At 41.4% G+C, this 26,339-nt stretch overlaps 1 protein-coding gene and 1 long non-coding RNA gene across 3 annotated transcripts in view; one reads left to right on the top strand and one right to left on the bottom strand.

The window, feature by feature from the left end:
* Nucleotides 1–26,339, bottom strand: part of LOC118144872 (uncharacterized) — a 67,190-nt gene that overhangs the window by 12,105 nt on the left and 28,746 nt on the right. The window lies entirely within an intron of this gene.
* On the top strand, nt 4,206–16,600 carry LOC100894422 (transmembrane and coiled-coil domain-containing protein 5B-like). 2 transcript variants are annotated; one of them, XM_017977422.4, is made up of 12 exons: nt 4,206–4,376; nt 5,224–5,268; nt 5,934–6,083; nt 6,404–6,521; nt 6,845–6,895; nt 7,549–7,617; nt 9,102–9,158; nt 9,633–9,692; nt 10,241–10,305; nt 14,437–14,512; nt 14,787–14,830; nt 16,261–16,600. In XM_017977422.4, exons 2-12 carry the CDS (start codon nt 5,231–5,233, stop codon nt 16,457–16,459), a joined length of 927 nt encoding a protein of 308 aa, XP_017832911.2. In that variant the 5' UTR covers nt 4,206–4,376; nt 5,224–5,230; the 3' UTR covers nt 16,460–16,600. The 2 variants fall into 2 exon arrangements, with proteins under 2 accessions (XP_017832911.2, XP_035115812.1); XM_035259921.3 differs by lacking the exon at nt 4,206–4,376 and adding an exon at nt 4,499–4,605.

Genomic DNA, 26,339 nt, shown 5'->3' with positions numbered 1-26,339 from the left:
TTTAGCCTACCTAGTACAAATATGTGAATTCATTTATCCCAATCCAGAGTGCAAACTTTCTATTTTAATTAGCATAACCCATCCAAATATTTGTTTCTAGCAGGAAACTCCCTCAACTTTGCTCTCTCAGTCAACTACTTAGTAAATTTCTTTACTGGTTCATTTATTTACGGACAATTAAATCAACTCAAGGCTCACTGTGTTGACCACTATAATAGTCATAGTGTATCTTTATCATCAATAAAGATTTGAGGCTTCAGACAGCCCTCCCTATGTAAACAAACGGGATTTACAGTTCCAAGTGCTAGACTGGGTACACAGTTGGGGAGTATGATTTATGGGTGACAGAGTGAAACTAAGGAAGAACCCCAGGATTGTGTCCAAGGGAAAAACCAGAGTAAGAAAAGTCAAGGTGACTAATATGGTTTGGTTGTGTCCCCACCCAAATTTCATTTTGAATTCCCATGTGTTATGGGAGAGACCTGGTGGAAGATAATTGAATCGTGAGGGGAAGTCTTTCCCATCCTGTTCTCGTGATGATGAATAAGTCTCATGAAATTTGCTCATTTATAAAGAGGAGTTCCCCTGCACGAGTTCTCTCTCTTTGTTCCTGATGCCATCCATGTAAGACATGACTTGCTTTTCTTTGCCTTCCTCCATGATCATGAGGCTTCCATGGCCATGTGGAACCGTAAGTCCAACAAACCTCTTTCTTTGGTAAATTTGCCAGTCTCTGGCATGTCTTTATCAGGAGCATGAAAATGTACTAATACAGTTAATTAGTACTTGGAGTGGGGCTTTGTTTTGGATATCTGAAAATGTGGAAGTGAATTTGGAACTGAGTAATAGCAGAGGTTGGAACAGTTTGGCGGGCTTAGAAGACAGGAAAATGTGGGAAAGTTTGAATTTGGAACTCCCTAGAGACTTGTTGAATGGCTTTGACCAACCTGCTGATAATGATATGGATAATGAAATCCAGGCTGAGACAGTCTCAGATGGAGATGAGGAACTTGTCGGGAACTGGAACAAAGGTCACTCTTGTTATATTTTAGCAGAGACCGGTAGCATTTTCCCCCACTCTAGAGATTTGTAGAACTTTGAGAGATAGATGATTTAGATGGCCGAAGAAATGTCTAAGAAGCAAAGCATTCAAGAAGTGACTTGGGTGCTGTTAAACACATTCAGTTTTAGGTAAACAGAGCATAAAAGTTTGGAAAATTTGCAGGCTGACAACACTATAGAAAAGAAAATTCCATTTTCTGAGGAGAAATTTAATCTGGCTGCAGAAATTGGAATAAGTAATGAAGAGCTGAATGTTAATCACCAAGACAATGAGGAAAAAAATCAGGATCATGTGAATATAAATAAAATGCAAGACTGAGACTATACACCATGATGTTCAGTACAGTCATAAAAATTTGGGGCTTCAAATGTGGCTTTGACTTCTTCGTTGTAAAGTAAAAAAGGGAAATATGGTCACTTCCTAAGTGCACATTATCTACTTGGAGCAATAAGGTAAGAAGAGTTTATTTCAGGAGGTTTCATGGAAAGGGTGAATTTGCACAGTCTTTAAGAAAAGAAAAATGCAGTTTAGTGGAGAAAAAATGTTCCTCATTAGTGATTCTCAACCAGAGGTGTCTACTGCTCTGGGACATTTTACAAAGGCTTTTAAATTACATTTCTGTTGACTGTGGGTAGGTGTCCTGGGGAATGTGGCACTCTGTTGGGAATTCTGCCATGATGCAATGTGTTGCTGATGGAAGAGTACACTGTATTCTAATGGGAGAGTACAGGTGAGAGTCTCTCAGGTGTGTTGGAAAGAGAAAAGGGTGAAGAACACCTGTTTTAGACAAAGGGAGAATGGAATAATTGACTTGTCATTTATTAATTCATTTATTCTAAAAATACTCAGCATATGCCATGTGCAGAGGAAACATGAGATTAAAAAACAATCTATCATGTTGGGGAGAAATAGATGCCACTCACTGTATGCCAGGCATTGTGTTAGGAGCTTTAAATATATGATTTCATCTAATCACCACCACGACTTTGTGAAGTAAAAGTAGTGCCCATTTCACAAGTCAGGAGACTTGAGCTTAGAGACATTTAAGTAACTTGCCCAAGGTCCCTTCTTGAACAATATCAAGAGTCACTATTCCTATTGAATTTCCTGCAAACAGTGCCCCTGCAGCCTAAATAAAAATAGTTTTAATTAAAACATACTATCCAAAAGGGTTTATGACCTAATTGTGGAATGAAGACCAGTATGCTCATATTCCTAAAAACAGTATAAAAATCCCCAAAGAGGCAAAAAGAGATTAGAGGGACTAATTCTGCCAGGATTGGGGCTGGCATCCAGGAAGCTGTAGAAGTGTTACCAGTGGCAAATCCATACGGGTCTGCAGCAACATCAGTTCCTGCCTCCTCAGAAGAAAGAATTGAACCGAGGAGCTAAAGGCAGAAGAAGACACTGGGGCAAGTTTTAGAGCAGGAGGGAAGGTTTATTAAAAAGCTTTAGAGGGGAGTTGCAGAGTCTGAAAGAAAAAAAAAAAGCTTTAGAGCAGAAATGAAATAAAGTACACTCTACACTCGGAAGAGGGCCAAGTGGGCAACTTGAGAGGTCAAGTGTATGGTTTGATCTTTTGACTTGGGGTTTTATATGTTGCCGTACTTCTGGGGTCTTGCATCCCGGCTCCCCTGATTTTTTTCCCTTGGAGTGGGCTGTTTGCATGTGCAGTGTCCTGCTAGCACTTGAGAGGTGAAATGCGCAGCGTGTTTACTAGTTTTGTACAAATGTTCATTTGAGGCGTTTTTCCCTTACCAGTCAAATGTTCCTAGGAGGTCATATACAGTTAAACTCTGCCATTTTGCTTCTTAATGTACATGCTTGAGCCCACTTGCCCAACTCCTGAGACCTTATCAGAAAGCTGATGATCACCAACTTCAGGTGTTTCTATCTACTGGGAGGCTGCCTTTCCCTGGCACCGGCTGTGACCAATTATTATTTTAGAGAGGCAGTGTAACAACCACCCGACCATCACCTGTTGATCACCTGGCATTCCTGATTCCTGGTGTGTGTGTGTGCGATGGGAGTCCTCTTCTGGTCTGCTCATGTCTTACCAGCTACCTACTGAAACAGAAGCAGCATTTCAGCTGAACTGAAAAGGATGGATAAGATTATGGGAGACATTACTGCATGGGAGAGACATTGGGAAGAAACAGTAGTGTGTTCTATAAGGACTTCAGCGAACAGATTAGTACAGTTTATCTGGAAAATGTTAGACTTAGATCACAGAAAAGTGCTGTCCTTTTGAGCTTAAAAAGAAAAAGAAAAAAGATCATAGATGAGTCAGTTGCGTATACGGGACAGAAATGGACAGACTTGAAATTCAAGCACACATCTTTACTGCTATCTCTTCAATTCTGTATCCTGCCTCATCGTCTGAGTCAACAGAGAATAATCCAGGAATGGTTAGTAGAGAGACATTGATGTGTAAAATTCCATCTATTGTTTCAGCAATTTAAGACCTCAAAAAGCAAAGAGGGAATTCCAAAGGAGTGGGCAGTAAAATGGAATCTCTGGACCCTACACTCCTCTCCTTCCTGTTCCACCTCCACACACTCCTTCCACCTTTGAAACGTCAGATCCTTCTTTCCCAGTGGTGGCATTGCCAATTCAGGGAAAATGAAGCTTGTTTTGCAACTCCAAGAATCTGACTGGGTGAGAATGAATGGGCTTGCTTAGCTCATAAATAAGTCTCTCAGGTCCTTCCTGGCCTGCTCTCTTACATCCCTGCCCTATAGCTCTTGGATGCATTCAGTACAAATTCATGGTTTGGAATTGGGGGCAGCAGTTTGTACATTTGCCACACAGAGATCATGAAAGAGAAATGAAAGTGATCACAACTACCATTAGGCCTAGAGATTTGGAAAAACGAAATATGTTCTATAGAACTGATTACTGCTTCAGAAGAGATTTAAACTGTGCCTAGAAATCTGTTTCATAGATCTTATTTCTGCTACAGAAGAGATCTAAACTGTCCTAAAGTGCTGAACTCTACTCCCACTGTGCCCACAGGGATGCCATAGCTGGATTGTTGCTGCCCCGCCCACCCCTCACTCACCCTCACCCATCTCACCCACTATGACACGCTGCCCTGCCCAGCCAGAGATGATATAATACATTCAATACAGATTCATGGTTTAGATTTGGGGGCAGCAATTTGTACACAGAGATGATATAATAGGTCCAATTATGCGTGGAGGACTCAGTCAGGCACTGCCACTATTTACTAATACTGTCCTTTCTGATAGTTCTGATGTTCAGTTGGAAATCTCTGTTGGGAGCAGAAGACATCTCAATTGGGAAGAGAAGGGTGAGCTCAGAGGGCATTATCACATCACATTGCTGCATGTAATGACCATAGAAAGAAAGTGAAATGCAGGGAGAAGAGATTTAAAATTAAGAAGGAGGTGGGAGAAGAAGTTGAAAAGGGAATTAAAAGAGCTTAAACGGGAAGAAAAAGAAGAAAATATGCAATGTGAAAGAATAGAGATTTAGTATTCTACTTTTCTTGGGTTGGAGTTGGTCCTGAATTTTCCAGGGTAATGAGTAGGATATTCTGTGCCTGAGAGCCTGACGTGTTTCTTCCTTTTAGTAGTTGTATCCTGTTGCCCATGCTGCTACTTCTGCTGTTGTTTCAGGGTCATCTCAGCTTATAATAGCTAGAGCTTTCTTGGAAAGTAGGATGGTAATAAACTAATAGAAATCAATCGGCCAACTTTTTGGTACCCTCTAACTCTTCTACTATTTTTTTTTTTTAAGTTTCTCTGAAGGTTTGGTTGGAATCAAACACTCAGCGTATTTGCCATTAAACATACACGAGTACACTTAGCAACTTTACTCGTGAGGGGACAAATGTAGGTGAGAAAAGGAAAATAGAGCCAAAGTATGGAAAATCTGAAAAACAAAAAGATTCCTGTACTCTGGTGGGATTCATTTATGAGAATTTTAAATTAAAACATGATCTGGTTTACTAAAATTTAGCTTGTAAAAAATACTGCAATTGATCCTGGAAAGTGTGAGTGTAGGACGCTTAGGTTTCTTCTTGGCTGTGTGTTGCCTGAACACAAGGTCTACCTTTTACCTGCTCCTTCCTGGGACAATTACTGCAATGACTGTTAGGGGCTTTTCCATAACAGATGTTTGTATTAACATTTTAGGAAACCTATGATGGAAGACGTTGGACAGAATCCACTGGATGATGTGTAAGTATGGAAATAATAAAGGAGTTCACTAGAGGAAACTCCACAGGAAGAGTCTCCAGCAATCCAGTAAGAAAGAGCTCCATTGTGCAAGACCTTATCTCCTCAAGTCTGGGGAGGCTTCCTAGGGAGAAGAAACTTTGGTTTCAGTTCTCTGTTCTTCATCAGACTAATGATGGGGTTTTCAAAGATTGCTAGTGTCTCAAACAGCTAATCAGTCTTGCAGGAAAGGTTCATCTGCCTTCTGGCCTCCACTCGGCCCATGGCCCTCCCTGACTAGGTTAGAAGATAACAAAAGGAGAAATCTTTCCCTTGCAGGTCTTTAAATGCTTTAGAGGTATCACTTGGATTCTGCATACTTCATATAAAATTTTTTTAAATAAGTGTGCTAACATATTCATTTGAAAAAATATTTCTTTTGCTTCCTAAAAGATTTATTTTAGTGGGTTCCACTTATAGTATTTAAAATTAAAGTGTGGGTCCACTCCAGGAATTATTTTATGCCAAACAGCATAGAAATCAATTTATCATGGAAAACAAAATAAGGCTGGTTAGGCTTTTTAGCAACAGAAGAAAAGAATGAATGGAATTAATTATAGGGGAATGTCTTCTTAGAGCTCCCATGTTTTCCTGTCCTGAGTTTGTTGATAAAGATTATTTTTCTGTAGGTGCCAGATGATGGAATTACCAGCATTAGAAGCCATAAAACAGAACCTCGACTGCCTGAATTCAGACCTTGAAAAGGACCTGCAGAAACTGGATATGGAGAATCAGGTTCTCCTTAGAAAAATTAAAGAGAAAGAAGAAACTATTTCAAGGTAAGGCTTTGCAGTTGGTGAGGGAAGGGCCTCTCCTCCCCTCTAGGTCCTTAGTGATACAGAAGATGGAAGAAAGTTTCAGTTATTTGATAGTGAATCTTGGTGTGTCATTTAAATCCTAAAGTATGAACTACAGTGCCCTGAAAACACTTTATGTACAGATGTTTGCATTAAATTTTCACATTAGAGTTGATTATTTTATTGCCACTGCACTGGTAGTTATTCTGACTTCCTGAGACTTTGGAAGTAGCTTCTCCAACTGGGACCCTGGCAGATGCCTTAGGAGCTGATCCACACCTGGGTGACTTTATATTTTTCAGTCTGGAAAGAGAGCTGGCCCGGTCACTAGAACAAGCCAAAGAGGAGGAGGAATTGACCTCTATCATAAATGAACAGGAGGAATCCCTTAGGGAGCTGGAATTAGAGACAGCAAAGCTGGTAAGGAGGTATCTAGAAAAGGACCACTGTATGCATTTTGTTTGCATTCTGCTGCTCTCTCTTTCCCAGGATGTCATCCCATGTTCGTCACTTAAAAGAGTATTCTGGGCTTCCTGAGAAAAAGAAAAAAAAAAAAAGGGTATTCTGGGAATGAAGCACTGGGCATGAGGGCCAAAGGGCTTTATTCCCAGATCTGCTGTGTGAGCCAGAGTGCACTTTTCCAACTTGATAGACTTATCCCCAGATATTATTCTAGCAGCCTGTCGAAGGGGGAGAGATGATGGCAGAGCAACTTTCTTCCCTGACTTCCTTTTTCCCGATAGAAAAAAAGTAATGCAGTCCTAAGCAGGAATGTGGTGGAGCTTCAGAACAAGGTAAGGAGAGCCCTGGGTTTTTTAGGGTCCCAGAGTCCCTAAGAACATAGTGTTTTCACAAGAGAAAGGCTGGTGGGCTGGGCTGGGAGCATGCAGGAGGGGTCCTAGGTACATTCAGAATGAGAAAATATACATAAACATTAATAGAAAGGCTGTTCTCCACACAACAAATCTTGCCTTGGGAACAAGCCTCATTTATTAGGACTCCCAATAAGAGTTATCTTCTAGAACTCTCTAATCACAGAGACTGGAGAAGGGGCAACTGGCAGGGTCTGCATGCTCCCTCCTCAATGCTGCTGCCAATTGTTCTCTGGGCATTAGAGATTGTGGTGAGAGGGCTAAAGGGCCATAAAGGAAGGAGAAAAGACTTATCCTTCCTCCTACCACTCTGCCCAATTCTCTTTCTCTCTCATCATCCTCCCCTCCTCACCGTGCCCTTGCTTCCATGGGCTATGGGAACAGAAAGGTCTGTCCAGCCAGTGTGGGGTCAGGCAGCCTCCACAGGGTGAAGGAGATGCTTTTCTGCCGAGCTTCTATCCAGGGCCCAAATTAGTAACTACCATCTGCAGCCTGGGACCCCCAGTCTGCCACTGTCCTAGGTTTCCATGTCTATGTGCCTTACTTATTTCATGATTTTTAGAATGCTTTTTTAGATTTCAGGGCAATTTACAAATGTCAGTCTTGAAAAAGAAACTACAGAGCAGAAACTGGAGGAAATTAAGGTAAGTAGAAAAAACAGATTTTCTGGGAGATGTGTGAATTGCAGATCCTGGGAGAAATTGCTATCAAGGACTCCTCTAGAATATGTACTGGTTATGCCCATGTACTTATCAGAGATGAGTCAGTGTCCTTTATTCCCTGTATGTAATCCCATGGCCTGTGGGGCATTCATAACATCATAAGTCACACTAAGAGCAGAGTGACTGCAATGGATCAAAGTGGAGGGAACTGCTCCAAAGTCCCCATCTTCCACAGTCAATAAAACACGTCCTGAATGCCCACTGGGACCTGCCCTCCAGAAGTTTATTATTTAAGTGAGGACACACAAATAAGATATCAGATAGGAAGAAAATATTGACTCCCATAATCATACAGGATTGTGTCATGATCTTCTGATTTTCCAACCCATATCTCAAAGGCTAAAGAAGTTATTTATTTAATTTATTTATTTGTTTATTTATTTTTTCCTCTGCTAGAAGATAAACCCATTGAGAACATGAATTGTTTTCTATGTTGTTCATTTGTTTCCCCAGTGCCTAGAACTATCTGCCTGGCACATAGTAGATGCCCAATAAATGTATACTGAATGAAAGGATACACTGGACACCCAATAGTGGGGAAAAACCTTGTTAGGAAGCTCTCTGCATATTTATGTGGTGAGTGTGGCAATTTAACAGAGCCCATATACAAGAGCTCCATTGTCTTATGCATTTCTCAGAAAAAGAGGAGCCAGTTCTCTCTCGCTCGCTCTCTCTCCCTCTCTCTCTCTCTCTCTCTCTCTCTCTCTCTCTTTCTCTCTCTCTCTGGAGTCTCACTCTGTCATCCAGGCTGGAGTGCAGTGGCAATATCTTGGCTCACTGCAACCTCTGCCTCCCAAGTTCAAGCAATTCTCCTGCCTCAGGCGCCTGAGTAGCTAGGACTACAGGCACATGCCACCACACCTGGCTAATTTTAGTTTTTTCAGAAGAGATGGGGTTTCACCATGTTGGCCAAGGTGGTCTCAAACTCCTGACCTCAAGTAATCCACCTGCCTTGGTCTCCCAAAGTGCTGGGATTAAAGGCATGAGCCACCATGCCCAGCCCAGGTTCCTCTTTCATTTTCTGATTCAGAGGACATGCCAGTGCACACTATGAAATATGAATGGGAGGAAGAGGCTGGTGAGCTTTGGTCAGTAGGCCTGGAAGAAGGAGGATAGCTGGACTCACTGAATGGGGCATTGGCCTACTAAGGCATAAATGTTAGGTCTGCCACTCTGCAACTTTTCAAAAAGTTACATTCTTAACTTCTCTATATCTTTGTTTCCTTATTTGTAAAATGGGGAGTAATTACAAGTGCCCACCCTAAAATGTTATTATCACATGTCTTCAACATATGCTAGCCATTAGTATCATGTTCTCTGTTGGTCTGGAGATGGTGATAATTACCCACTTCCCTTCCGCAAAAGAATGCTTGTAACTTTCTGCTGTCACTCGTTGTCTTCCACAGGCGAGGCTACAGAAGACAACAGGGTCCTGTGCAAAGCAAGAGGAGGAGCTGGCCAAGGTAGAGGCAGTGTCTCTTCCACAGAGGGTCTGCCCAGGATATAATGGGAAAGAATCCCAAGGGTCTTAAAAACAGATCTGATTGAGGCATGGGAGGGGAAAGTACAAGAACATCTTGGAAATGAATTTCTGATTCTTATGTAGCTGAAGGGAAAGAAAACTTCTATTAAAAATATTGTTTTTACCCTGTCTTAGACCTCTATGTCAAATACCATTCTTGAATACCAGGGTGAAACATTCCCTGGTATTTCACCTGAGAGGCATATGACAACTTGGGCAAAATATTTCCTCTGCTTAAAATCAGCCCCTGTGCCTGATGATGAGATCACCTCTTTGTGATGTGATTATTTTTTCTCAAGTCAGGAGTTGCTAAGGTAACCAGCCAAGTGCCAGTGTACCAGGTAGGGCCCCAAGGAGGAAGCTGGGCTTGGTTCTGATTTAACTCATAGGGTTTGTTAATTTCCTTTCTTTTTAGATGGAGAGTGACTACCTATCTGTGCATGAGCTCTGTAAGGACCAGGTCTACTATGTAAAGGTACAGTGTGTCTGGAGGAAAAGTCCGAGTAGGGGCAGAATTTCTCCAAGGCCATGGGTTCCTTGGTTTTTCTTCAGGCTAGAATGAGTCACTGGGGGAAGTGCTCTATATACAACAGCAACAAGAAGATGGATGTATCTTAAGGATTTACTTTGTGCCAAGTACTGTGCTAAGCACTCAACATACAGTACTTTTCTCAATCAATTGGTCAATAATTCTTAGACTGACAGTTATGCTCAAGGGGACAATGAGGTTTCAGAACATTAGAATACAGCTAGTAACGGGGAACACAACTAGTAAATGTCAGAGCTGGGATTTGAATACAAGCAGTGACCTGAATGAGAGGGAACTCCTTTTGTTCATACACATCCATTCTGGTCACTAATTTCTTCTAATTTTTTATTAGCACTCCCCCCCACACACACTTGTGTGTGCATACTGATGAGTACACTGTTTGGAAAATAATTAGCAGAATATTTTTATTAATGACATCATGATAAAATACAGAAATTTTCCATTATGAATTTTGTTTTCAACTTTATGGAAAGAAATACCAGGAAGCTCTGAGGAAGATGGAAGAGGAAGAGGAGGTGCTGCTTCTTGAAAAAGAAATGTAAGTTTAGAAAATGGCCTCCCTGACAGACTGCAGTGAGAGTCCGGCAGTCCAGGTGGTCTTTTGAAGGGCAGGTGCTTCTCAGCACAGTGTGTCACTGTGTAAATGGCCTCCAACAGGTCTTCTCTGTCAGCCTCCACTCCATTGTTCAGACTGGAAAACCACCAGCATTCAGGCTTCCCTCTTGCCTTCCTCAGCAATTGGTTTCAGAAGTTTCTTTTTAATGTTCTTTTCTTTTGTTTGTTTGAGATGGCATTTCAGTCTTGTTGCCCAGGCTGGAGTGCAGTGCTGTGATCTCGGCTTACTGCAACCTCCGCCTCCCAGGTTCAAGTGATTCTCCCACCTCAGCCTCCCGAGTAGCTGGGATTACAGGTGCCTGCCACCACACCCAGCTAATTTTTCTATTTTTAGTAGAGACAGGGTTTCACCATGTTAGCCAGGCTGGTCTCGAACTCCTGACCTCAGGTGATCCACCCTCCTCGGCCTCCCAAAGTGCTGGGACGACAGGCATGAGCCACTGTGCTTCACGTTAATGTTGTTTTTACATGTCCTCAGTTGCATGCCATTCCTGAAAGTTGTCTGGATCTAAGTTCAGAGAGGAAGCAACATAGTAAAAAGAGGACCAGGGGCTCAGAAATATTTCTCTATATGTGTATGCTGTTCCCTTTCCCAGGATGCAGTGGGTCTACCAGACTGACCAGGGGCCCAGTGATGCCCTTTTATACTTCTTTCCATAGACTGTCTGTCTCAGGACTTGTCACACTTTCCTTTTGATTATTTATACTTTTCAATTGCAGTATATAACATACATAGAGTGCACAAATTTTATATAGCTTGGTGAATTTTTATACGAGATAACACCACTGAGATCAAGATATGGAACATTTTGAGTACCCCAAAAGTCTCCCTGTACCCTCCTCCCACTCAATACTTTTGAAAAGTAACCATTAGCTTGACTTTTATCTTTTTCTTTTTAAACCATTTTTGGGCTTTATATAAATTTAGTATGATCTCGATTGTGTCTGGCTTTCACTGAGACTCACTTGCATTGCTGCATGATTTGTTCTTTTTCATGGCTGCTATATTCTATTACATAAATATGGCACAATTTATCTATTCTACTGTTAAGGAAGATGTCGGTTATTTCCAGCTTGGAGATTTATAATAAAGCTGCTACAAGCATTCTTGTGCATGTTTTTTGATGGACATATCCTCTTATTTCTCTTGGGTTATATAGCAAGGAATAGGATTTCTAGGTCATAGGGTATACATATCTGGTTTACTAGCTAAGCTGAACAGTTTTCCAAAGTGCCTGTACCAATATCCCCTCCCACAAAAAATGTCCAAGAGTTTTAGTGACTCTTCATCCTTACTTTCACTCGGTATTTATAGCCTTTATGATTTTAGCTATTCTGGAAGGAGGGTGTAGTGATGTACAATTTTAATTTTTAAAACACATTACTGAAAAATGATATTTTATATGTATTTTATTGCTGATTAATAATGATGTGTTACAGCTTTTCACACACTTTGGAAATGTGGATGTCCTCTTTTGTGACATGTCTTTTGCCTACATCTGTGAGATTGTTAGTCTTTTCCTAATGATTTATAGAAGTTCCTCATTTTCTTCATAAGATCCTTTGTCAAATTTGTGTATTATAGCCTATTCTGTGGCTTTCCTTTTTTACTTTCTTAATGACATTTTGGATAAATGATAGTTATTAATTTAGAAAAAAATATAATCTGTGAAATGTATCAATCCATTCTTTTTTGCTTTCTGCCTTCTTTAGGTCATAAAACTACTCTCTCATGGTTTACTCTATAATTTTTTACTGTTTACCTTTTACTCAGGTTTATATTCTTTTGGAATATGTTTTTCTCTATGGTGTGAGGTTTAGATTAAAATTTGTGGATTTCTTTTTCCACATGGATATGCAGTTGGTCCAGCACCATTTATGGAAGAGACTATGCATTTGCAGTGGCATCTTATTTTATGTCTGGCGACCATATATGTGTGAGTCCGTTTCTGGATGCTTTATTCTGTACGATTAGTCTATGTTTCTATCCTGGTGCCAAAACTACACTAAGTACTGTAGCTTTATAATTAGCCTTGATATGGTAGCTTAAATTCTGCAACTTTTAAAAATGATTATCTTGGCTTTCTTGGCCCCTTGAATTTCTATATAAATTTTAAAATCGGTTTTTCAAGTTCTACCAAAACAAAAACAAAAAACCTTGCTGAGATGTTGATTGGAGTTACATGGAATCTATAAACAAAGTGAAAGGATAATTAGTATCTAAACAACAGTTTTCCAGGGCCAGGTGCTGTGGCTCGTGTCTGTAATGCCAGCGATTTGGGAGTTTGAGACTATCCTGGGCAACATAGCAAGACACTATTTTTGCAAAAAAATCAAACCGATTAGCTGTGCATAGTTGTGTATGCCTATAGTCCTGGCTACTCAAGAGGCTGAGCCCAGGAGTTTGCGGTAAAAGTGAGCTATGATTATACCACTGTATTCCAGCCTGGACCACAGAGTGAGACTCTATCTCAAAACAATAATAAAAATAAGCACTAGTTTCATACATCATGACATCTTTATCCCTTCATTTATTTAGATCTTTAATTTCTCCCAATAATGTTTTATTTTTCTGTGTTGTGTTCTTACATATTCTTTATCAGGTTTATTCCTAGGAATTTAATGTTTCTGATGCTACTATGAATGATGTGTTAATTTGATTTTCTTTTTTTATTAATATCCAAAAAATAGAGTTGGAGGCTGGGCGTGGTGGCTCATGTCTGTAATCCCAGCACTTTGGGAAGGTGAGGTGGTTGATCATGAGGTCAGGAGATGGAGACCAACCTGGCTAACACGGTGAAACCCCATCTCTACTAAAATTACAAAAATTAGCTGAGTGTGGTGGCATGTGACTGTAGTCCCAGCTACTCTGGAGGCTGAGACAGGAGAATCGCTTGAACCCAGAAGCCGGAGATTTCAGTAAGCTGAGATCACACCACTGCACTCCAGCCTAGGCGACAGAGTGAGACTCCATCTCAAAAGTAAAATAAAATAAAATAAAAAACAGAGACAGGATTCCACTATGTTGCCCAGGCTGATCTCAAACTCCTGGGCTTAAGTGATCCTCCTGCCTTGGCCTCCAAAAGTGCTAGGATTGCAGGTGTGAGCCACCATGTCCAGCCTTGATTTTTTAATTGATTACTGCTAGTGCACAGAAATACAATTGGTTTCTATATATTGAACTTGTATCATTAATCTTGCTCAATTCACCTATGTTAAAAATTTAAAGATTATTTTAGATTCTCAACTATAAATAGCAATTGTATTTTTTCCTTTTCCATTTTTAACTTTTCCTTTTTCTTGCTTTATTGAACAATTTGCAAGCATTTGTAGGCATTATTTGCTGGTATTATTTACAGGCATTTCCATTTAGTGGACCCAACCCTACTGCAGAAAATAGAACTTAGGACAACAAAACAAACAAATAAACAAACAATGAACAGAAGGCATTGGCCACTGAATAAAAGCAAGCAAATCATTCACTTGGAAAAAGAGAATGATGGACATTGGTTCCCCAGTTTTATAGCTTCTAGCCTGAAGAAAGACCAAACTGGGTGTGTAAGATGCACCAGCAGAGAAAACCTACCATCTTTCTGGACTAACAAAATAGAGAATAGAGAGTCTGAGGCAGCCAAAGATACTGGGGAAAAAGTAGAGTCAGACATTAGGAGTTCCTAAATCTGTGTCTAAACTATACCTTAATCTCTGACTGTACCTCAAAACCATGCATGCTCGGGGCAATGTGTGAGCAGTCTGGCTAAGGACAAAAGACCAGAACTGACATTTGAGCTACCACCAAGACACAAACTGCAGTTTGAATTCAAAATCAGTTATATCTGGCTTAGTGTTCATTGATTGACTTTCCCTTAAGAATGAATCACATTTTCCTGTGATTCTTTGTAAGTTGAGCAGTTATAGATTTTAAATATTGAGCATTGTGAATGTTATCAAGAGTCTAGGATATGAATCACAGATGTCATATAACTTAGGAAAGCACCTTTCATCATCCTCTCAGATAATGTTACCTAACTCTCAGTTCTGATCTCTTACCCAGATCCAAAGCCCAGAATGTCTCCTCTCAAATAGTGAAACAGGGGTCAGTTTTGGTGGACACCACCCAAAGCAACATGGTAAGTTTTTCCTATTCCAAACATGGGTTTTCCTCTATCCCCTCCTTCCCCTAGGTTCTCGTTCTCTCTCTCTGTCTCTCTGTCTCTCTCTCTCTCTCAATAATCCTATAATTAGGAAATAATGAGGTTTAGTGCCTTACTCCACATCATGTAAGCTAGGAGCTGGCAGAGCCAGAATTCAAACCTTGGCATCGTGATTCTAGGGCCCCTGCTCCTCTACCTCTCTGTGAACACATGAGAAGCCATAGCTGTGTATTTTCATTGTTTCCCATAGGAGAAGACAACCATTAAGAAACAGGAGAGAATCTGTTGGTACAAGTAAGTGGAAGAATCTTGCTTTTACCTAGCCTAGACCACATTTCACTATGCACATTACCTGATAAGGGCCAAAAGAACAAGGATAAACATATCCACTGATCAGAATACACAAGGCAGCCCCAAATGTCTCCCAGCCATTCTTATTTTTCTCAATGTATAATTAAAACACCAGAGTTGGGGCCGGGTGAGGTGGCTCACGCCTATAATCCCAGCACTTTGGGAGGCCGAGGCTGGTGGATCACTAGGTCAAGAGATCGAGACCATCCTGGTCAACATGGTGAAACCCCGTCTCTACTAAAAATACAAAAACTTAGCTGGGCATGGTGGCGCAGCCTGTAGTCCTAGCTACTTGGGAGGCTGAGGTAGGAGAATTGCTTGAACCCAGGAGGCAGAGGTTGCGGTGAGCCGAGATGGTGCCATTGCACTCCAGCCTGGGTAATAAGAGTGAAACTTCGTCTCAAAATAAAATAAAATAAAACACCAGAGTTAAACAGCAGTTATAAATAGCTCGAGAAATTTGTGGCTATTTCTAAGAAATGTGGGATAAAGATGTAGGTTGCATTTAACTTTTAATTTTCATTCTTATGATCCTAGGTATAGCCCCTTTCCATTTTCCAAGTCCTGAACTCGGTCACCTCTGTGATATTCTTTGTTGGGAAGAAAGTTCAGGGTACATTAATTTTCTTAATTATCTTACCTATAGGCTTAGACATTTTAGAAAAAAAGATCATTGAACTCTCTGTGCCTTTGCTTCTTTAATTTTTGAAATCATAAGATTGACCCTGAAGAGCTTCAAGTGGCACTTTAATAAAAAGCTTCAATTTACGATATTTCAACATAGTTGAAGGTCTTAGACCTGTTGCCAGAGTAGAATTTTCTTGAGTGCACACAAGAAAACACACACACAAAACCTTCACACACACACACACCCTTTTTTATTGGTTTGTTTCAACACCAGATGTTTAGAAGAAAGGTAATCCTTATTATTTTACCTGGAAGTTAATATCATCAATGGCTAAATCTTATTTCAAATTCTAAAACTGCTTATTACAGAGGACCTGAAAAGAACCACTAGTCAGAAGGCTCACAAGTGATGGTCCTAACCATTTTCTAACAATGCTAGAAAGGCGTGAGCAAAACATAGTACCTGGAAAGTCTTTCGTACCTCTGACTTTTCTATATGGACATCTATTCTGTTGGCGGACTTACTGTCAGGAGGCCTGGATTCAATTTCTGACCATGACATCACTCTTCTTCTGTATTGGCTGCTTCCCTACTCTTACCTTCTGTGCCCCTATTCCCTACTTTCCCTTATCAGTTTGGCCTGAAGAAAGCAATTCGCCAACCATTTATGACTATGAGGTTTCCTCCCACTGTTTGACCTCAGGCTGTCTTTTTTTCTCATGCAAATAATGATCATCTCTTTGCAGGCATTTCCAGTATGTCATCTTCATGGTCCTCATCTTCATTAGGTTGCTGGCTTATGTGTTTTTCCATCTGCAGTACATAAACCCAGACCTTCTCGTGGATGTCCTGCCCCTGGTGCTGAGCAGGGGCACCTTGGAGAGGCTGAGGGAGGTCTTATTTCCCTTCCTCACTCTAGCAGTAGAAGAAGCACTACCACACTAGTCTGGGGTAACCTGGAGGCATCACCCCACGCCCAAGTGGAGGGGGCCATGGCTGTGGCCCCATGTTGGGGATAGCCTTTGACTTAAAGCTGCTACTTGACATCTGAGTTTTTCATTTCGTTCTTTCCCTGTTTTCCCTCCGGACTGCCTCTCATTCAAATAAAGAATATGTTTGACAAGAGTTCACAGTGTTGGTCTGTGAATTTAGTCTGTGAGTCTTGGGACCTCAATAGGTCTTCACAAATTCCACTCTTTGCTGTTGAGAAGAGCTGCACTAAAGGCAAGATAATAAAAACTCCCCTCAGGACTTCCATTCTCTGCTCCCTATTTTTAAAAACTTTAAAAATCATGTACTTAGCCAGGTGTGGTGGCACCCACCTGTAGTCCCAGCTACTCGGGAGGCTAAGGCAGGAGAATCGCTTGAACCAGGGATGCAGAGGTTGCAGTGAGCCAAGATTGCACCACTGCACTCCAGCCTGGGTGACAAACCAGATGTCTCAAAAAAAATCATGTGTTTATTTGTTAGATTCTCCAGTCTCTTTGGGGTGTGCATAAGGGCACTCAATTTAGAAACCACTGGAGTGGATGCAAAGCTTGTCCCCTTCTACTATTTTAATAACACATTATCTCCCCTACAAGCTATGTCTTACAAGATTAAGATGTGGGGGGAAAAAATCAGGTTTTCTCCTCTAAGAATGAGTAATGAATGGTTACTCATTCTTAGAGGAGAAAAAAATTATCCTGAAATTCAGGTGCAATTAAAAGGCAGTGTATAAAATCAGAAAGTGCTTGAGATACAGCCAAACACAAATTTGTACCTGCCTATCCTTGAATCCCAATTCAAATGCCCTCCCTCCCATAAGGCTGCCTGTCACCCCTTCTCACTGAAGATAGCCTCTCTTGCCTTCCAGATGCTCCTGAAACCTTCTCTGGGCTTCCCATACTTCCCTATCCACTTCTGTCCCATGGTGTCATTGCTGTGTACCTTGACCTTGGGGCTGATGATCCCTTTCTTTCTGTATCATCTCCCATGTTCCTTTCACACAGCATCTTCACAAAGTAGGATTTAATAAAAGAGGGAATGATTCCTTGAGTAAAGTGTATTTCTTTCCCAGAGCACCTGGAGGTTCACAATTGGAACCATGAACCTAGACCCTTTATTGTGAAAGCTCACACTTTTGCAAAAACAGCCAAACTGGGCCTGGATGGTGCAAAGAGAAGGGAAGTAGAAGAATGTGGCACAAAACATGAGGTCATCTGGCCAGCTGGTGGCATCTCCATGGTTACCAAAGTGGTGGAGATGCCTTTCTTTGCCTGTTTCTTCCTCCTACACATTTCCTACGCTCTTACTTTCTAGTGACCTTCTCTCCTTTAGAAACTGTTACTGATGTAGGTTTTAATTGAATTTCACTTGGACAGCATCCGGGCAGAAGAAACTTCCATCCGGGACACTGTGTTTACTTTGGCTGCAGACATGGCCCTGTCTCACGTTTTCTTTCTGAGGTCTGGGGAAGAGAGTGAATGATCACAGAACAAGGTGTCTATAAAATGAAAAACTGGCCAATATCACCCTCTTGTGGCCAAATGAAAGCCTTGTGCATTTCAACTGGCTTCACCTGAAGGAGTAATTAACAAATTGAAGCAAGAAAGAGGGTTCAGATGTCACCATTGGGTAATTTTCTGTATTTGTTCTAATAAGTCTAATTAGTCTTCATTCATCTATTCATTTATTCAATGAATACTTCATGAGCATCTTCCTTGGGCTAGGCAGTATTCTAAGTGCTGGGATACAGCAATAAACTCAACAGACAAAAATCTCTGCTAACATTCTAATGGATAGAGGCAGACAATAAACACAATTAAATATACAAATATTGGATGATGTGAAGTGATTTAACAAAGTTCAGTGGGGAGAAGGGAGTGCTGAGGAGGAGCGCTCACAATCCTGATTGAGAGAGTGGCATTATAACAAAGACCAGAATGAGATGAAGGATCCAGCCAGTTGGAAGATGAAGAGACAGCAAAGACACAGTCTTGAGGTTGGAGGGTGCCTGTGATGCTGAGTTCCTTTGTAGATTCCTAGCTCACACTTCTGTAATGGTTCCTTCATTAAAGTTTCTTCATCAGAATCCTCCAAGTTGAATTCTGATTCTGCTGGGACAGGACCCTAGCTGATACACTGTCCACTGTCCAGAACATTTCCTAGGCTGAAGGACTTCAGCATGTGGGTGACTCTAAGACTAGAAGTGAATGTGAGAAGAATGGCTCTGGCTGGCAAAGAGAAGTATCCCATTCCCATCCCATCACACAATTCCTTATCAACTTGCAGAACACTCAGGCTCTCCTGCACCACCTAACCCTCCCTGCAGACTCAACCCTACACAAACTTGGGCCCATCCCAACGTTCAAGACTGGCTAGAAAGCAGTAGCTTGGGATTTGAAACTTTGACACTGTGCTAGAAATCCATGTTGCTGACACGTAGTTGCCTTTGTTCCCTGCAGAGAGCCTGCCTCCAATAGGAAGCTGGCTTCAGAAGGGTCTGAATAGCTTTCTTAAATCTTGAAAGCAGTAGCGTTGATGGCTGCTGCTTTAAAAAAAAATGTATATCTATATAGAGAGATATATATTTAAACAGACAGACAAAGCCTTGCTCTCTCACCCGGACTAAAGTGTAGTGGCGTGACCACAGCTCACTGCAGCCTCAACCTCCCAGGCCCAAGCAATGCTCCCACCTCAGCCTCCTAGGGCAAGAGGATAGCTTAAGCCCAGGAGTTTGAGAACAGCCTGGGCAACATATTGGGACCCTGTCTCTTTTTTTGAGACAAAGTCTTGTTCTGTTGCCCAGGCTGGAGTGCAGTGGTGTAATCTTGGCTCACTATAACCTCCACCTCCCCAGTTCAAGCCATTCCCTTGTCCAGTCGAGTAGCTGGGACTACAAGCACACGCCACCATACCCAGCTAACTTTTTTCATTTTTTGTGGAGACTGGGGTCTCCCTGCTGCCTAGGCTGGTCTTGAACTCCCGGCCTCAAACGATCCTCCCACCTCAGCCTCCCAACTACTGGGATTACAGTCACGAGCCATCACACCTGGCCACCACTGCTTAAAATGAGCAGCGCTGAGCTGGGGATCTGATTTCCAGTCATGGGGAGCTCACCACTCCCATAATATCCATCTGTTTCTGAAAGGTTTTAATAAAAGAATGTAAAGTACCTAGCATAGCAGCATGTAGTGGTATTCAACTAACACCGGCTTTCTTTTCCATTGCTTTTATCTACTAATGAATCTTAGTTCTGTCTTACAAAGCGACAGAAAAATGACTGCCTCCTTCACATTTTAGTCACTAAAATTGAACAGCCTTCTGTTCTCCAAAATGAACATTCCCAAGTCCTTTCAGTTCACATGGCATAACTTTTAGATGGTGTGTTATCTTATTTATCCTTCCCTGGAACCCTACGGAGCTAAATGGAATGCAGTACTATAAATGATATCTGTCTAGCAAAATACAGTAGCCCCATTCTCCTTCTATTCTGAACATTATGCCTTTATTAATGCTTTCTAACATTTTGCTAGCCATTTTGGCAGCTGCTTCACACAAAGATATGAGCTTGGAGTTCACCAAGATTCCTAGCCCTTTTGAACATGAACTCTTCTCACTCTTCATCTCCTCTGTTTTGTATTTGTAAAGATTTTTTTAAACTATGCTACATGCAGGACTTTCCACTTGCTCTGTCGAATTTCATTTTGTTGGTTTGGGTGCTTCATTTTATTTTGTTATGATGTTTCCAACCCTAGATTCTATGAAGAAATTCATCAGCTCACTTAGTGATCAGTGACACCTCGTAGAGTGGAGTTTGGTTGCAGAGAGGCTTAGCTGTGAGATCTCCTTCGGCCTTGGAATAATCATTGACCTCAGGCAGTTAGTTAACTCTTCCCTTAAAGTAGTTAATAATACAATACTCTCCCCTCCAGGGAGAGTGTTACAACAGGGCAAGTTCTTTCAGTATTCTGAAATGGAATTTCTTTGGGTATGAAGGCTTGAATTTAATTCAATGAATTAGGCTTCTCTATCTCATTAGCTATCTTAAAATGTAATTATCTGTTAACTGTTTTGGACTATCCTTTTTATCATGCTGGAGATCAATTTCCTTAATAGAGAAGGCTGATGTGAAATAAGACTCTTAACTATCAATATTACACATTTTGCCCTAGGAATTGGCCTATCCCTTTCACTTCTGCTTATTGCAAACATATTAAAAGTACCTTTTTAAAAAATTCCACTCTATCTCTTGGCAAGTTTCAGTGTTGTCTTGAAAAAAAAACACTGAACAAGTCTTAGACCATGGTTTCAGCAATTTTGTTATTTATTTGATTTTATACAAGCCATATACCCTCTCTGGGCCTGGGGTAGACTTCCAGGTGATTTCTAAAATAATTCATGCTGACGTTATTTGATTCTGTGAAATAGTTCACTATGGTCCTTGGGTGAGTAAGAACCAACCTTTTCCTAACATTCTCTAAGTCCCCAGGTTTCAGCCTTCCCTAGCAATCTTAACCTCTTTTCCAGAGGATTCCTCTGGAAGCCTGGAAGTGCTTATGCCACTTTTCCTTGTCCAAAGTCTCAGCAGTAGTGTTTCTTAAGAATGAATTAAGGTCGTGCCCGGTGGTTCACACCTGTAATCCCAGTACCTGGGAGGCCAAGGCAGGCGAATCACTTGAGTCCAGGAGTTCAAGAGCAGCCTGGCCAACATGGTGAAACCCTGTCTCTACTAAAAATACAAAAATTAGCCAGGGTGGTGGTGCATGCCTGTAATCCCAGCTACTTGGGAGCGTGAGGCAGAAGAATCACTTGAACCTGGGAGGCAGAGGTTGTAGCAAGCCGAGATCATGCCACTGCACTCCAGCCTGGGCAACATAATGAGACAATGTCTCAAAAAAAAAACCAAAAAAAATTCGTTAAGACCTTCCAATGTAAAGGCTTAGTTCAGTAAATATTTACTGAGTTCCTACTATGTACCAGACACTGCAATGAATGAATGGGGTGAAGTGGGGAGATGGGGGAGAAGAGCTGTTTAAGAATAAGCAATTAATCATGCCCTCAAAACCTCTTAATTTTGTGGCAGATCCCACATTCAGTATCAAGGTTAGAGGTAATTTTGAAGCTTCTCTGAGGTAAAAATGCTGACTTAGTGGGAGCCCAGAACTGATCATCTACTGTATGGCAGACATTGTGTTAGATAGGCCATATGGTCTCCATTTCACAGTTTGAAGAGTTGCCTAAGATTATGCATCTGGTAAGCAGCACAGACAGAACTCACCTCTGGCCTCCTCCAGAACATTTCCCTTTCATATTTAGGTGTAATAAAGACCTTTGAAGTCACCAGTATTAGCCTACAACTCAGAAATATTGAATCAGTAAGTAGAGTCAGTTATTTCCATCACTTATTTTTCTTTCTCCTTTGTAATTTGTTCAAAGATAGTATAGGGACCCCAAATCATTCTATTTGTTGTCTTAAATTTTACTTTGGAGCCCAATTATTCCTCTAGTTTAATAATTCCCATTAAAAATTTTAAAATGCTTTAAATAAATGCTTTATTAAACCATCAAAGGCCATTTATACCTTAGCATGAGTAAATAATGGAAAGGTTGGATTCCACAGGGTATAGGGGGTGCTTGAAGGAATTATTAGGCCATTGTCTTTTTTTTTTTGGAGACAAAGTCTTGCTCTATCACCCATGCTAGACAGCAGTGACATGATCTGGGCTCACTACAACCTCCACCTTCCAGGTTCAAGCAATTCTCCTGCCTTAGTAGCTGGAACTACACACATGCGCCACCACCACAGCTAATTTTGTGTGGTATGTGTGTAGATGGGGTTTCACCATATTGGCCAGGCTAGTCTCTAATTCCTGACCTCAAGTGATCCACCCACCTCAGCCTCCCAAAGTACTGGAATTACAGGCGTGAGCCACCGTGCCCAGCCATTATCAACTGAAGGAGGGTGAGGGCATTGAATCCAGGGCTAACCAGGAAGCTAAAGTAATCATTTGAAAAAGCAGGCTTGTCTGAGTTGGCTGTTGGGGGAAGAATGTAATGCTTTATTTCTCACACATAACAATGCCCTTTTCAAGCTATAATTTCTAGTATTAAATAACTGGACTTGGGGAAGCCCAACCCACTCCAGGGGTGACATTATTCCCTGCAGGTTCCTCTCTTGTAAGTCCCAGTTGAAATGTTCATGGTGGATCTCTATCCCACACAATATACACATTTACTATTTGGGCTTTCATCAGCTCCTTTGAAATCCTTGCCTTTATACCAAGGTCATCACCCTTTGTGTGTGAGTGTCAGCTTAAAAGAACAAGTTGCCCCCTGAATAGACTGAATGTTTGTGTCTCTCCAAAATTCATAAGCTGAGACTAAAATCCCCAATGTGATGGTATTTGGAGGTGGGGCCTTTGGGAGGTAATTGGGTCATGAGGGCAGAAGGATTAGTGCCCTTACAAAAGGGACCTCAGAGAGCTGCCTTGCTCCTTCTGCCATGTGAGTACAAAGGAAGAAGAGTGTTATCCATGAACCAGAAAGAAGGCAAATCAGACACCAAATCTTGTATCTTGATCATGGTCTTTCCAACCTTCAGAACTATAAGTTAATTTCTCATAGTTGCTAATAAGCTGCCCAGTCTATGATATATTGTTATATAGCAGCCAAACAGAGTAAGATATCCCCTCTTAGTTTCAGTGAGTTTGAATCCTGAAGAGTCTGTGGTCCTCAAACTCAAGAGCTGCCAGCTCTGTGGCAGGGCCCATAAACACACAGGTCTTGCTCCATTTTCTTGGGCTATAAAAGCCTTCCCTTCCAGGCTGCTATCCCATGGCTCTCAGCTGGTGAAGCTGTCCCAGTGTGGGGTCATCTACCCTTAACCAGCAGAGAAATGACTTTCCAGTAGTATAAAGAGCCTAATCCTCTGCTTGGAGGTTAAGATTTATTTTTCTTTTGGGGGGTTTGTCAGTAGATTGATGAAGTCTGAATCTAACTTAAGGGTTTTCAGATCCTGAATTTCTCAGCCCCATTGGAGAAGTTACAGAAGAGTAGAAAGAGCTATAGCAGTGGCTTCTGGCAGTTCTTAGGAGAATTGTGGCTCAGAGGAGGTAAGATGGGGCAGGGGCAAGAGCTAGGACAGTGTTGTGGACAGGGAAAGTCTAAGAGGGTCTGATGATAAAGGGAATAGAATTCCTGGGTAAGAATCCTTGCCTTTGCTAGAATTTCTCTGCTGAAAATGTAAGTGGTTAGGAGATTCCCTACCTTCCAGGTGAGCTAAACCTGGAACTACATTTACAGTCAACTGTAAACAAAATCACATGACAGTTTAAACCCTACACAGTCCACACTCAGTACTGTAGTCTGGAAATAAGAGATAAATCTAAGATTGGATACTGAAAGATTCACCTGCCTCTCCAGGCATGGTCTGATCTAGAAAACTGATAAGTCAAAATGGGCCTAAAATTTAGTCTGCCAGTGACTTCTCATGTAATGGAAAACTCATCTTCTCCCCAAGGTTTTATCCTACTGGGAAGATCACCAGTGATCAATCTTTTTTTATTAATTTTTTATTTTTAAATTTTGAGACAGAGTCTCGCTCTGTCACCAGGCACCAGGCTGAAGTGCAGTGTCACAATCTGGGCTCACTGCAATCTCTGCCTGCTGGGTTCGAGCAATTCTCCTGCCTCAGCCTCCCGAGTAGCTAGGACTACAGGCGCGTGCCACTGTGCCCAGCTAATTTTTGTATTTTTTAGTTGAGACAGGGTTTCACCATGTTGCCCAGGATGGTCTCTATCTCTTGATCTCGTGATCCGCCCGCCTCGGCCTGGGATTACAGGTGTGAGCCACCTCACCCAGCCCAGTGATTAATCTTATAAGAGAAAGTGTCAGTTAGAAAATTTTATGTCCCTTCACTTGCATTACTGTGCTAGGAAAAATAGGCATGAGAGGATTGTGCATTTTATTATATTCACAGGGTAAAAGGAAAGTACTAACTAATGCAAAGAAGTATGAGAGAAGTGTCATCCCGAGAATACAAAAAGATTCAGAGGAAAAAGATGGCATCTAGAACAGAAAGGAGCTAAAGGGAGAGGTGTCATTTGATACAGACATTGACCAAGGGATTGTGATTTCAACTTATGGAGATGGAGGAGGAAGGGCCTTCTAACTGAGGAAAGGTAAAAGATGGAAATTAAAATGTGCCCTCAGGCTTTAATATCTTAACTGCCTGGGGAGAGGCTACAGGTAAATTAATCCTTCCACTATTTTGAGTTCAGAGACAATCTTACAGCAGCTTACCTGATTACTAGTTGTTCAGGAAACTTTGTTTATTATCCACTTATATTTGCTATGCAAGAAAGAGTTTAAAATAGAATCAGTAAAGTTTGGTCTTCGATGGATTAGATATTGACATGACTGGGAGGGGGGAGAAGAAAGCACCAGATAATCCTGAGGGCTCCCCAAGGTTAAACCTTCTAAATGTTTAAACCTCGAAACCATTTATTCCCAGAGATATTCTGACCAAAGTGAAATATTTGCTAGAGAAAGAACATTTTGTGGGCCTCCAGAAGAATCCTGTCACTTCCTTTATAGTAGATTCTCAACACTAGTAACACATCAGAATCACTTGATTACAATTTAAAATATGATGCCTGGGCCCCATCTCCAGATATCTTGATTTTATTTAGGGGCATCGGTATCTTTGAAAACCTCCTCAGATGATTCTGCTACTGGATAGAACACCTTGACTATGAGTTGGCCAGGTTCTTGAACAAAGAATTGAACAAAAAGCACAAATGGAGCAACAAAAGGCAAAACAACAAAAGAATGGAGTAAGAAAGGCACAGATTTTTTGAAAATGCAAAAGTACAATTCACAGAGTGAGAGCAGGCTTGAACAAGTGGCTCAAAAGCCTCCCTATTGCAATGCTCCCTGGGGTTTTTATAAAGCCAAAAGAACTTGGCATGACCCCTAGGTGCCCTTCAGAGACCTCCAAGTGGTTGCAGTCTATGAAAGATGGGCCTCTGGCCAATCAGATGCTGAAGTGGAAACTTCTGTCTTATTATCACAGGAGGGAGAATGTGGCCTGTATGCCACCCAATCTTGGCTAGAAATGCCTGCACCTTCTGTTCTTTTGTTGATGCCTTAACCTTTGGTTACCCTAATTCCCTATTCTTCTGCCTCACATCTGTAATCCATACACTTTGGGGGGCTAAGGTGGGTGGATCACTTGAGGTCAGGAGTTCAAGACCAGCCTAATCATCATGGTGAAACCCCCATCTCTACTAAAAAGACAAAAATCAGCCAGGCATGGTGGCACACACCTGTAATCTCAGCTACTTAGGAGGCTGAGGCAGGAGACTTGCTTGAACCTGGGAGCCGAGATCATGCCAGCGCATTCCAGTCTGCATAACAGAGCAAGATTCCATCTCAAAAAAAACACAACTTGTGTTTCTAGAAGCTAAAATGACAAAACAGAAAATGTACCATTATATGAGCCACTAAGAAAAATGACTGCTAATTAAACTATGATTATGTCATCAACAAACATAACACATGCCATTTCTAATTCAACAGTTATCAAATGAATGAAATCCAATTTTCCATGTGGTGACTTACATTACATGGTAGAAAAATCAAACATCAAATTATTTTGGCCAGGCTCAGTGGCTCATGCCTGTAATTCCAGCGCTTTCAGAGGTGGAGGTGGGCACATCACCTGAGGTCAGGAGTTCCAGAACAGCCTGGTAACATGGGGAAACCCTGTGTCTACTAAAAACACAAAAATTATCTGGGTGTGGTGGCTCATGCCTGTAATCCCAGCTACTTAGGAGGCTGA

This window comes from Callithrix jacchus, chromosome 8 (genome assembly GCF_049354715.1).
Source record: "Callithrix jacchus isolate 240 chromosome 8, calJac240_pri, whole genome shotgun sequence".
NCBI classification, from domain to species: domain Eukaryota; kingdom Metazoa; phylum Chordata; class Mammalia; order Primates; family Cebidae; genus Callithrix; species Callithrix jacchus.
The sequence above is the reverse complement of the archived record's forward strand: the minus strand, read 5'-3'. Positions and strand labels throughout refer to the sequence as shown.

What these genes read in the sequence shown, in the direction of transcription:
- LOC100894422 (XM_017977422.4), top strand. Translation starts at nt 5,231, where the DNA reads ATGATGGAAGACGTTGGACAGAATCCACTGGATGATGT. An exon ending in TGGTGGAGCTTCAGAACAAG is followed by an intron (nt 6,896 to 7,548) that starts GTAAGGAGAGCC and finishes ATGCTTTTTTAG; the next exon opens with ATTTCAGGGCAATTTACAAA. An exon ending in AGAAACTGGAGGAAATTAAG is followed by an intron (nt 7,618 to 9,101) that starts GTAAGTAGAAAA and finishes TGTCTTCCACAG; the next exon opens with GCGAGGCTACAGAAGACAAC.